At 40.8% G+C, this 12829-nt stretch overlaps 1 protein-coding gene across 4 annotated transcripts in view; it reads left to right on the forward strand.

The window, feature by feature from the left end:
* The window catches only part of arhgef12a (Rho guanine nucleotide exchange factor (GEF) 12a), a 38360-nt gene extending 26096 nt beyond the window's left edge, over positions 1-12264 (forward strand). For 2 of the 4 annotated variants that reach the window (XM_008276314.1, XM_008276316.1), the window contains 28 exons: positions 662-772; positions 890-988; positions 1549-1591; positions 1848-1953; positions 2105-2242; positions 2367-2399; positions 3038-3152; positions 3242-3347; positions 3430-3633; positions 3719-3848; positions 3932-3964; positions 4078-4229; positions 4476-4622; positions 4867-4952; positions 5731-5853; positions 6100-6214; positions 7423-7523; positions 7732-7809; positions 7963-8038; positions 8158-8325; positions 9169-9256; positions 9354-9431; positions 9525-9619; positions 9738-9938; positions 10039-10275; positions 10445-10674; positions 10797-10872; positions 10980-12264. In XM_008276314.1, coding sequence (XP_008274536.1) covers positions 662-772; positions 890-988; positions 1549-1591; positions 1848-1953; positions 2105-2242; positions 2367-2399; positions 3038-3152; positions 3242-3347; positions 3430-3633; positions 3719-3848; positions 3932-3964; positions 4078-4229; positions 4476-4622; positions 4867-4952; positions 5731-5853; positions 6100-6214; positions 7423-7523; positions 7732-7809; positions 7963-8038; positions 8158-8325; positions 9169-9256; positions 9354-9431; positions 9525-9619; positions 9738-9938; positions 10039-10275; positions 10445-10674; positions 10797-10872; positions 10980-10990 — 3180 coding nt within the window. In that variant the 3' untranslated portion in view covers positions 10991-12264. The remainder of the gene's footprint in view (positions 1-661; positions 773-889; positions 989-1548; positions 1592-1847; positions 1954-2104; positions 2243-2366; positions 2400-3037; positions 3153-3241; positions 3348-3429; positions 3634-3718; positions 3849-3931; positions 3965-4077; positions 4230-4475; positions 4623-4866; positions 4953-5730; positions 5854-6099; positions 6215-7422; positions 7524-7731; positions 7810-7962; positions 8039-8157; positions 8326-9168; positions 9257-9353; positions 9432-9524; positions 9620-9737; positions 9939-10038; positions 10276-10444; positions 10675-10796; positions 10873-10979) is intronic. The other 2 variants (XM_008276315.1, XM_008276317.1) reach the window with 1 other exon arrangement.
* The last annotated feature ends 565 nt before the right edge of the window (positions 12265-12829 follow it).

A 12829-nucleotide genomic window follows, 5' to 3' on the forward strand; every position in this document is an offset into this window, starting at 1 on the left:
AAAAGGAAATGCCAAAATTTGAAAACCACCACCAGGTTTAGCGCTCGCTTGATGTGATTGTGACTTTATCTTAGAGGTTTTAATGTAGCAAATAGTAGTCACATGACTGATCAGCTATTTGGTTTCTTTTATTGTCTTCACCCATGGAAAGCATCAAACAGGCCTAATATCAGCTGATATGAGGGAATAATTACAACTTTCCCGATTAAAAACAGTTCCTGAAGATCTCTTTCCATTTTTCTGTCATAGATGCTCAAAATTTAGTTTCTTTTTTCTCCTTCGTGTAAGTTTATTTTTTTTCAGTAGCAGGCAACTGGTTTTGTTTCTGGCTCTTTTTTTGCCATGTTTATGACAGCCGTGCATATTGTAGCCTGCACCGCCACCTTCTGACGCCACTGCACGAAGTATGTTTTTCACCCAAAGCAGTTCTTGGAAAGACGCCTAATTTGTTTTTTCCTTTATTTTGAGAGGGACGACATTTCAAAAGTTCACTTCAAATTTACTTGACATTCATTTGGAAACACAGCTATTCATAGTATCACTACAAACACTCTTTAGGCATACAAACATGACTTTGAAGGGAAAATCTAACTATGATTTTCCAGTTTACTTGTGTCAGTTAAAGATGTCAGTCTAAACTGCGGTGCTGACTGTGTTTCAGACGAATGGCCAGTGTAACAGCTTTAACAGTATTGAGCAGCTCAAGTCTCGCCCCGCCCACCTCGCAGCCTTCCTGCATTACGTCATCTCTCAGTTCGACCCTGCTCCTGTGGTATGACTCTTTCTTCACACCTTGTTAAACAGCTTTTGTGTTTTAATTTCCTGTTTTTATCTAACCTGGCAGATTGTATGGTTCGGTCTTTTATTAATCCTCACACTGTGTTTTTAGCTGTGCTACCTCTACGCTGACCTCTACAAACAGACCAACTCCAAAGAGACCAGACGGGTGTTCATGGACCTTCACACCTTCTTCATTGACCGGGGAGCAGTACGTTTTACTGAAGTTTTGTTCCCTATAGTTAAAATACACTTGCAGTTCAGACTCATACAGTGTTCATCTGTCGTTCTGTCACACAAGGAACACGAAATGCAACGCCGATTCGAATTTAACAAAACCTTCTAAAATGTTGCATGTCACCACATTTCTTGGGTATTTGAAAAATGACACTAATTAGACAAAGAAAAGCCCAGACATCTGTTGTTTATGTCTTTAAATCCTGTACAAACTCCCATCTGAAATACCAATAATGAGATTTTTTTTTTAAAGAAAGCATGGAATAATCCCCATGACCAAAAACAGCATTTTCACAACAAGCACCAAACTAAGGCAGTCACATTTACAGGTTACAGTAAGGTGGTATATATTTTTTACTACTGGGCTATTATGCCATTCATAGGTGATGATGTGATTAAATTTATATTGATTTATGAGCTTTATGACCACACTGACATGTATTATCATTTCGAAGTGTTTTGCTGGACTTAACATATTCACTCTTTTCCCCCAGTTTGTGGCTAAAGTCTAAAGCGGTTTTATTTTCCTTGCAGAATTTAAAAGTTGCAGTTCCTGAATCTGTCTCCTCTGATCTCGGTAAGCATTTCATACTTTGCTTTTTTCCTAATTTGGTCGTCTGCGCGGTTTTATTTTCAGTAGGTAATTATTTTTGTCACCTTTTGTACCTCTGTTAGTCAGCCGTGTACACTCTTGACCAGGGTGTTAAGAAATCAAGCGCTCTGATGGTTTGGAAAGTATTGCTTAACCGTAATGCCACCTATTTAGTGTGCACACGCCACAATCCCATGATACTTGGTGTACAGTGTATAACTGTGTGTGTGTGTGTTTGCAGACCGGCGGCGGACAGAGCTGATCCCGGAGGAAATAAACAGGCAACATGTTCAAACACTGCAGGACTCTCTGCTCCCTGACATTCAGAGGAACCTTGAGGATTTTAGGTAAACTTGGCCATTTAGAGTTTTTATTTTTTTGTAATGTGGTAGGTTTAGATTCATTACAGAACTTTGAATTTTGTCTGTACTTGCTGTCTGTTTAGTTGTTTCTTTCTGGACCTGATCACAGTATTTCCTGGTGTGTTGGTACTTGTAGGCAGAAGCGCAGCATGGGCTTAACAGTGGCGGAAGTAGAGCTGGCCAGACTGGACCAAGAGAGAGTCAGAGACCGGGTCACTCTCGAACGAGAACGCTCATATGCTGAGAACATCATCACCAAGATAGAAGATATCCTGTAAGTAGCACATGCAGATACAAATACAGACACATGTACTGTGTGGAAACAAAGATACTTAGAATACAGGATTCTTCCATCACTGTCCACTCAGACAGATTTTCTTTTTTGATTTTGTCCACAGGTTAACTACTCAAACCACAGAGGAAGAGAAATGGTGAGAACACTTATACTGTTAAACATTTTGTTCTTTGATATAGAGAGCATTTCTTTAGGCATGTACAAGTTCCAACAGCTCTGTTCTCAAACCATCTGTCTTCATTGCATTTACAGTCTGTCTTATAATAAGTCTTATAATTATGTAAAAGAATTGTCACATCATGGCTTTTTAGACCTTTGGACATTTTTAAATCAATAATTAAAAGCAATCTGGTGCTAAATGAAACATTCCTCAGTGGTTGTAATTTTTCATCGTCTAAGTATAGGCTTTGATGTCCTAACCAAGAATACGCAGCAACATATTGATGTCATCCAAGCCCCATTCGACATCCCCCACAGTTTACAAATTAAGCACTCGGGCAGTCTCTTAAAGAAAACATGTAATTTATGCAGTATGTTTATATTAAATAATTCAAAAGTGTGACTGATTGAAACAGTCTTGTTTGAAATGCCATATGGTCGCAGCACAGCCCAGATGGTTTGTGTGGAAATTGTGTGCGAACGACTGGTATGACATATGGTACAAGTCACAATATGGATAGTCGTCCTCTTCCAATTTTAGCATTGTCTTGTTTTGTTAGTTAGAATTTCAAAAAGCAATCAAACTCAAGTGTTGTCATTTTTGTTTCTGTTTAGCACTACAATGCAGTATGTTATCTATACATACATGAAGCACCTTGGTGTGAGGGTCAAGGAACCTCGCAGTCTGGAGTCTAAACGGGTTCGGATCAGCTTTCTTCCCAAGATTAAGGTACTTAAAATTCATCTTCACCCATTAGCCTTCTTCTTCTATGTCAACTACATTGCACTTTGTACTTACTTGTTTTTGATGGACTACAGAAAAGCATAAAGACAGAAAAAGAAGGAGAAGAGAAAGTGAAAAAACCCAGATTTCCTAGCATCCTTGGCCCTCAGCGTCGACCCAGTCGCAATGAGGCAGCCTCTGGTAAGTTGGGAGTTTTGAATAAACAAAAATAACAACACTACCTCCAAACCTTTGTAATACTTTGACACTGCTTTCTCTTCAGTGAGTAAAGCCCTGGATGGCCGCCCCCGGCCTCAGAAACAGTTGTCTCAGCCCACACTGGGGGCAAGTGAGCACATGGAAACTGGGCATCTAAGAGGCAGCCAATCAAGCGAGGGCTCTGAACTCACACACTCCATGTCTGTCAATGCCTCATCTCCAAACAGCGCCTTCTACAGCGCTGAGTCTAGTCGAGATGCTGATATTGGTGAGCTACAAGATGAGTTAAACAAGAAAATCATAGTGGAGGTTGTTGTAGAAAAGTGCTTTCTAACCAGTTTCTTGTCTGTCAGGTGGGACTCCCACCTCAGGCCCCTCCAGACTGAGTGACGGCCTTCAGTCTGACCCTCTGGATGGGTTTGCTTCGCACTTTGACCTGTATAGCCTGGACCAACTGCAAGAGGATGACAGAGAAAGCGACAGGTACATTTATAGTCACATTTGTGCTTCCCCACATTAGGAGTTCTTATTGTTATCACTGACATATCGTTTGACATGTGTTTTAGAGCTCATGAGGGAACACCAAAGGCCATAAGAAGGTAAACCTGATCATTTTGACTTTCTAGGCTTAAATCTGTCTTAAAAATAAGAAGTAGCGACAGGCATTGGTGAACCTTATTACCCAGAATTAAAGCTAAATGTCTTGCCCTAGGCTCGAGGGACTGGGTGCAGCTGATGTTCAGAGCGAGGACGACCAGGGGACAGATTCTGAGCATGATCCCCCAAACTGGCAGCAACTGGTGGGGCGAGAAGTCCTAGCGGGTCTCAGGCCTCATGAAATCAAGAGACAGGAAGTTATCAATGGTAAGAACATGACATTGTAAAATCACCTGAAGTTACATTTATATTTTCAGAGAATTTAACAGGTCCCCCCCCCCTCCATATGTCCTAAAATACTGTTGTGCAGCAAAATATAGTGAGTGGAAGAAGCGAGAGATATGCAGCAGAGCATTTGCTGGGATCCAGTCCAAGCTGCTGTCAAATGTACCTAATGCTGAGGTGTGCAAATCTTCTGTCGTCTTGAGTTAACGTCTCGCATTGTGTCTGCAGAGCTGTTTTACACGGAGCGCGCACATGTGCGGATGCTGAGGGTTTTGGACCACGTTTTCTACCAGAAGCTCTCCAAAGAGGCCATCCTGCCTCCTGCTGACGTTAAGAACATCTTTACCAACCTGGAGGAAATTTTGCATCTGCATGGTACACACATACATCCTGAAGTCTATCTATGTACTGTATATATCTATAAATATGTCTGTGCATGACTGCTTGTAAACAATTAAGAATCAGTAAAACACGTTAGAAGAAGTAAGATAGTTTGAATTTAAAAAACATTAAACTACATCAACACGTAGACCATCACATTGCCATATTGTTTTCTTCAGCTTCGTTATCTTACGCACACATGCTGACTGTCTATTGGTGCTTCTGTTTCGAATTTCAGTTTCAATACTTGAGCAAATGGCAGCCGTTCGGAAGAGAAATGAGTCCTCAGTAATTGATCAGATAGGAGATGACTTGCTCTCCTGGGTGAGTACAATTCTCAGGCCAAAATTGTATTTCCTCTTTCAAACAATTTCTGATATTGAATAAATTTCAGGATGACTGATGTGGTTAGAAAAAAAAAACACATTGTGCAAAAAGAAATTCAGCTGTTCCCTGAAATTGCTTTATAACGAGAAAAAAAAATGTTCATGTTTGTATGATATTGCTTTTCTCAGCCTCAATTCTGTTATTTTTTGACACTTCATATGTGTCAACGTGGTTATGTTCCGTTTATTTATGACAGAGAATGGATTATTGTCATTTTTTTATCATACTTAACATTAAATCCCACACCAAAATCCTGAAGGAGGGAACTTTAAACGTGGCACAAAAGAACATCTGCGCTCTTCAGTCACAAGAAAAATGATCACAGTGGAAGCAAGTGAGAGAAATGGAAGCTCGCTCCTCAGTAAATAGTTATGTCAGACAATGCCCTAGATTTGGCTGACATCTCCGCATCTCAGTATCATGTGTAGTATATTTGATGTGAGGTAGCCACATATCAGCTGGCAGCCTTGTCTAAAGTCTCTCTATGGGGGATAAGTAGGGTAAATGGTCCCCTGAGGGTCTGAGCATTGATCTAGTCTACACTGAAACTTAAGCTGTCTGTGCTACAAGGACGTAAGCCCGGCCCCCTTCTGGGAGTCGGCTACTCATTGTAGTAGTTAAATACTACGTATTTTCATTGCAACTGATGCTGACCCAGATCATCTGACTCTCTGTCCATCTCTGCTCTGTCCTATGTTGGGTTTGGTGCTTACAGTTCAGCGGTGGAGAGGAGGAGAAGATCAAGCAGGCGGTGGGGACTTTCTGCAGTAACCAGCCTTTCGCTCTGGAAATCATAAAGACCAAGAAGAAAGACTCAAGATTCACGTCATTCATCCAGGTACCCGCGTTATACTCATGCCATGCAGAAATATGTTCACTCGAGATATGATGCTGGGTAACGTCTTGGTTAGCTTCTAAAATGAATGAATCCTGAATGTCAATCAAATTATAGATAACTTGATCTATTGACTAAACAGAAACCCAAGCGACATTTATTGCGGCTCAATCATAATTTATACTTATTAAAAATCCCATTTTGGCTGTTTGTTTCAGTGCATCTGACATCTGTTTTGTTGCTTTGCAGGAGGCAGAGAGTAACAGACTGTGTCGCAGACTGCAGCTTAAGGACCTCATTCCTATAGAGATGCAGCGGCTCACCAAATACCCCCTGCTACTAGACAACATTGTCAAGTACACAGGTACTGCAGTGCTGCCTTACCAATCAGAGCTCTTGCACCTCACTTAGCTGTGATCTGTTCATGTCGCAATCACCTTACATGTACAAGGTTGTTTGTGCATAACTTGCTCATATACTGCAGAGTAATCCAAGACTGAGTGCATAGTTTTGGATTTAATGATTGGATAAATCTAAAATGTGAGCAGTAATTATTCAATAATAACAGAAAAGCTGCAACTACCAATTATTTGTATTCATTTTTTTTCAAATAGTTTTTTCCATTATTTGTTCTATATTTTTATTATGTTCTATTCTGAATCTATCAAATGTCAGAAATTTCCTGTCACAAATAGTCAGTCACTGACTCTTTCACAGGGAGGAATTGTGACCGGCTATGAAAAATGACAGTTTCAAAGCCCCATTATACCCATTCTCTTCAAAAATGCGTACAGTTTCAGACTCTACTGAGTTGATAAGTGATATTATTATATCCGCGCTCTAGTTCGTCACAGTGGCAGGATGACTTGCTGCTCCAGTAAAAGTATGTGAAATAGCTGCTTTGATTATCTGATCAAAATTCATTCTTGCTCTTAAATTTGGCTTCCCTGCTGCAACAGCCCTGCGTGTGACCTCCTTTAAATAGAGTTCAGTTATTGTATCCAGCCTTTCTCTCCTGTGATCCTCGACTCAATTAGATCCTATGAGGCAGTTAATTCAGTATGGAAATGAATATACTTGTGTTGTGAGTAACCATGGAAACACGTGAAAAAGTGATAATACCTAATTTGCATTTAATAATCTGAATACCTTATAATACAATAGATAAAAATGGAAATCAATTCTCGAGTCAGAAGAAAAGTGGATAAGAGTGAAACAAACAAGGTCTTAAGCAGCTCTCTTTATGGCAGTATGCCAACTATTAGTGAGTTACAGAGACAAATGAAGAGATTATCTTTTTAATAGTCCTGGAGCGGTACTGTACATTTTGGAAAACGTCGCGCCCATTATTTGGTCCATCATTTTAGTCTTGGCTGGGGGTTGGGTCTCACACTGAGAAAATGCACTAACGATAAAGTATGACCAGCTATTATGGGACCATAATGCCCCTCCTGCTTTATCATAATTTTTGGGAATGATGGTGTGTTAATGGACGGAGGAAATATCAATTTGTCGGACAGCCCCCTGCAGAACTAAGGAAGCCTTTCTGCTTAATGTCATAATATCTTTCAGACAATGCAGTGGAGAAGGACAAAGTTAAGCAAGCAGCAGACTGCTGTAGAAAGATCCTCGGTCACGTCAACCAGGCTGTGAAGGAATCTGAGGACAAGCAGGTATGATGTTTTTTCAAATCTTCTTTCCATTTTATGCCATTTCCTAGATTTCCTCTTCCTACTTTTTAGTCTCATCCTAAGCCCTTCTTCTTTTCTTGCTCTGCCACACTTTAGTGTTTCACTACTTTCTCTGCTCCTCAGGCAGTGGCTTCCTCTTTAAAAAGAGCGCTTACTTATCCAAGTTTTTCGGTTTTTGTCCTTCCTCTAGAGGTTGGAGGACTATCAGAGAAGATTGGACCTCTCCTCTCTAAAGCAGACAGACAACCCCATGATCCTGGAGCTAAAGGTGAGCTATCTGCACAACCCCTTTGGCTTCAGTAAAATCATACTCACTTGTTCTACACCCACATGAGCTGTATGAAATATCTGCAGAATAAAAAAGTAATACTAGGTGGAAATGGCTCTGTTTCAATTTATTTCCCTGCTCTATGTCCACCAGAACCTGGATCTAACCAAGAGAACAATGGTGCACGAGGGTCCACTGTCATGGAAAGTGAACAAGGACAAAACTATTGGTTTGTATTGAATGCTTCATAAACATTTGATCATTGATCATAGAGTGCAGTGTAGGACTTAGGTTGATAACTATTCATGCTTGACAGTAAATATATAAATCCTCTTTGATTCTTTTCAGAGTTATACACACTCCTCCTGGAGGACATCCTGGTTCTGCTACAGAAACAAGACGAGCGTCTGATCCTAAAGTGTCACAGCAAAAATCTGGCAAGCACTGCTGATACCAAACAGATCTTCAGCCCCATCATCAAACTCAACACGGTGCTGGTGCGTTCCGTGGCCACAGGTCAGTTAACGCACAACCTTTTGTACCATGAGAAAAAAGTATCGTCAGGTTCTCATTTTGGGTTATTGCCATCTCAAATCATTAGGGGTCTTCTGCTTGACAATCTCTGATTTGCTTTACATCTTTTTAATCATAAAGTGTGGATGTTTAAAATGGTAACTGTGGAATTTAAGATTAATTTGTACTTTCTGAGATAAATCCTTTTTCTTTTTTTTCTTTTTAAAAATTCCTCATCTCACCCACTTTCACCACTTTTTTTTTCACAATTTGAAATTGAGGCTGTTTGAATGAAAATTTCTCTGGAACTATTGACAATAAAAGCCAGAATTTTTCACAGCTCTTTCCCATCATGCCATTGATTAAGAATCCGCAGTCTTAGACAGATAGCTCAAATAATCTCATTTTGGGCAAGTGTAAATATAAAAAAAAAAAAATTCATTTTTGAGCACACATTAACAAAAAAAAAAACACCTGGTCACAAAAATGAAAAAAAATGATTTTTGTTAAACCTGCATGACAGATTGAGCTGGTGTGAAAAGTTGAACCACAAAAAATGTCGTGAAAGTTGGCCACTGAGAAGTTTAAAATATATATATATATTTTACTCTAAATGTCCACATTACAGGCCATAAGATTTTCAGGAAAATCAAGCAATGGTTGAGCAGAAATTGCAAAAACTCTGATGATTGCAGATGGAATAACACTTTTTTGAATGGCTAAGCCATAGCCAGAGAATATGTTACTGAAAAAGAGTATCAGGAAATCTGTGGCTCCGTATGTAGAGGGCATAATAATAATAATTCATCTCACTCCTCACCTTCTGTTCATCCTTTCTCCTGCCAGACAACAAGTCCTTCTTCGTTCTATCCATGTCAGACAACGGTGCCCAGATCTATGAGCTAATGGCGCCCACAGTCTCAGATCAGAGAATGTGAGAGCAAATACCCCTTTGATTAATTCATGTAATTTTTATTGCTCCAGTTGTTAAATGGACTAATAATGGTTCCTTTTTTTCCCCTCTGCACAAGGTGGCAGCGTCTAATCACCCAGAGAGCTGATGCCATGAAAGTCAAGCCTCACAGCGTCATACCATTACCTCAGACCGAGTACGTTCCTTCATCGTGTTTACAACCTGATCAGAACTGATGCTTCTCAGGGTGCGAGCTTGTTACTGACATGACATTCTGCTTGTGTGACAGTGGGGAGAGAGACGGTGTGGAGATCATTACAGCAGGTGTTTCTCGGTTGAGTAGAGACCCAGACCGCACATCTACCGGCAGCACCCAGTCAACAGGTAACTGGAGTGACTCACATCTTTATTCATATGACTTAAATAGTCCACCCTAGTCTACTGTGTTAATAATTCTTCTTTAATTATATCTCCTCTGATCGCTGTAATTATCCCTCCTTAGATAAAGAGAGCAGTCCAGCCTGTAGAAGTGCATTGCAGACTTCTCTGCCTGGTAGTAATCCGTTTGAGGGAGTGAAAGCAGAGGAGGAGGAGGAAGAAGGCTTTGTGGACCCAGAGCTTCCTTATCAAGCGGCTGAGGACGGCAGAGAAGGAGACTCGTTTAGCATGTTTCCCTCGAGGGCAGACGAAGCACTGAAAACATGTGAGCACACAGAAAAAACGTGTTACATATGCAGTGAATGAATCAACAGTTATAGAATGCAATTATGAATAAATATCAATATCTGCTGCTTGTCTCTCAGTGGCAGCATTAAAGCAGGTGTTGGTGACCCAGCTGATGTCCCAGGAGGCAGCAGAGCAAACCAAACGCTCCACAGGGGCCCGTCTCCTCAGGACCACCTCTCTGCGAACGCCCATAGACAGCCGTGCACGAGTGATGGTCCACAACGGCTCAGAGAAGAACAGTTCCCAGACAGAGGACTTGGCTCAGGACCTGGGCTCTGGAGACACCGGCTTCTTTGATTCACCTGAAGATTATGGTATGCCAGGGCTGACATTACACTGTTGCTTTACAGAGATAAAAAGCGTTGTTTCTTATTAATTATCGTGAGGTTCAGCTTTATCTGTACTTTTTTTCTGTTGTGGTTCCGGATGTTTGTTTTTTTTCCTACAGCAGCAGTACTAAATTGCTTCTTTTGGTTTTCTCAGCAGGATATTTAGTCTTGGAGGGTTACGGTGGCCCAGGGGAGAGCAGCACAGATGATGACATCTTGGCGTCAACCACAGGGAAGCAGCTGAGCACGTCGCAGGGCTGCGCTGCCGACTCTGGCATCAATTTGCGGTTTTCCTCAACATCACAAGCCGGCAGCCTCTCCTCTTTCAGCAGACAGGTCCTGTCGCATCTTAGAAATCTTCAAGCCAACCTCAACTATCTGAAGGTAACCAATATTTATTTTTTCCCAGCTCCTTTACACACACGCTTGTAATAAATGGCATGATGTTTACATATAGTGCTCATTTATATTGCATGATCTGGCATTGAATTATGTTTTGATTGCAGGACGTTGAGGCTAAGTACAATAATCTAATACGCCAAAGGCCAGAGAGGTCAGCAGCAGATATGGATGGAAACAAAGGTAACTCAGTTCATGCTCAGTGTCACCAAACCCACCACTAGTTCTATAATATATCTCTTCTATTATCTGTCCTTTTTCTGATCTGACGTCTTTATTTTTCCCCCCAGATAAAAGATAGTGGAAGTCTGTGCCGCAGCTTTTGGCTCTGGTCCCAAAGAGGAAGCACCGACTTGTAGTCTGTTCCTACTTCTTTTGTCCTGGACTTTCTGGACGTCCTATAAGCTTGTCCTCTCACTGCTGAGCCCTCTATTTTTTTTTTTCCATCGCCCACGGTCGCAGAGAACGAGAGACTGAGTGTGAGCAAACGTTTGAAGGGAGGAGTCATCTTTGTGATGCCGTGCCCTCCCCACCACCCCACACCCCACCCACAACCTCCTCCTCAGCACAAGGCAATCAGGGAAGTGGGATTGCCCCCAGAACCTCACCTCCTCTCCAATTTAACACCCATTTCCCCCCTCGAACTCCCTGCAAGAAAGAGAACTTATACCAAAATGTACAAAGATGTGTGTTTAGAATATATATATATGAAACACAAAACAAGAAAAGGAAAATTTTAAGATAATGTATTAAGATTTTTTTTATCCCAAGATGTATTTATTTTCTTTTTTTTCATTTTTTTTTTTTTTAAGTGTTTCCCACATTGCTTGCATGCTTTTGGCCATGGTGTTACCTTTTTGGCTGCCTATCCTGCTTCAGTCACACAGGGTTAGCGTGAGCGTTGATTTGCACGCTAGCATACGAGCACTCTAGCGTACCTTGATGAATGGCAGGACTATATTCAGACTGATAGAAGCCAGAGTTGCATTGGCGATGGATAGATCCTGTTGTGTTAAAAAAAAAACAAAAAAAAACTCTTGAATTGTGTTTAAGTCTAGAATTTCAGATACAATTCTAGGTGTGGTGTTAACTAGAATGAAGAGTCCATAGGCTCTGATCTGGTCCTGTTGCATTTCTGTGCTGACTCCTTCGTCCTCCTCCTCGCTGTGAGGGGTTTTCCGCCTCTCCGTCTGCTCCTCTTCTCCTTTTTGCGTGTGATTCTCCCGCTTCTTTTCCCTGTGAACATGTATGGGTGTCATCCCTCTCCTCTTCCTCGGAGCCCAGTGGCTTTCATGCTTATTTATCCCCTCCTACACTCTATATGTCATGCTTCCTCATCTGCCTCTGGGTATCTCACCCTCTTCCCCCTTCTTCTACAAGGAGCGGTCATGCTCTTTCTGTGTCAGCTCCTGACAGAAATGCTGCTTCTTCCCGCTACTGTTGGCGATGCTAATCTGACCGCCTGATATTCTAATAATGTCATGAAGTTCAACATATACTGTACAATGATCAAGTTGGAAGGTTATGCATAACTTTACGAAATAAATAGTGCCATGATGCATTCAAAAAGGAAAACTCTGCATGTTTTTTTTTTTTCTTTATTATGTACACTGGGATTTATTATTTTGAAGCTCATGTTTTTAAATTGCGAAGCCGTTACACTGATGGTCACTATAACATTTTGCTTGTCAAGTGCTTATTGAATGGCATTTTCAGTAATGGAGAAATGATTAAAGACCATTTTCTTCACGTCTAGCATGATGAACAAGATCAAGGACACCTTAATGTTAGTTATGATGAATCAGCCAGCTGTCTCTAAAGAAGTCGCCCATCCTTGAATTTTCATAATCCCTGTTGTTGAAATAGCTCAATTTTTCATCAGTGACAACCAAATGTTCAGTTATGCTATTAATCTATAAACTTGAAATAACTAAGACATGAAATTATAACTGTAGCCTGCTCACCCCATTTTTATCTTTCTACTTGAATTATAGATGCTGTTTAAAAGGGTCAGTGATATTTGCCAGTGTATTTATACCTACTGGTAATAATGAATCTGTACATCATGTGCTCCTTTCCTGTCCTTACAGGTGTCAGTTAAATATGTGAGATCTCAATGTTCTTGTTATATTTCACTCTG

The sequence above is a fragment of the Stegastes partitus genome, unplaced genomic scaffold, assembly GCF_000690725.1.
Source record: "Stegastes partitus isolate 25-593 unplaced genomic scaffold, Stegastes_partitus-1.0.2 Scaffold69, whole genome shotgun sequence".
In the NCBI taxonomy this organism is placed as follows: domain Eukaryota; kingdom Metazoa; phylum Chordata; class Actinopteri; family Pomacentridae; genus Stegastes; species Stegastes partitus.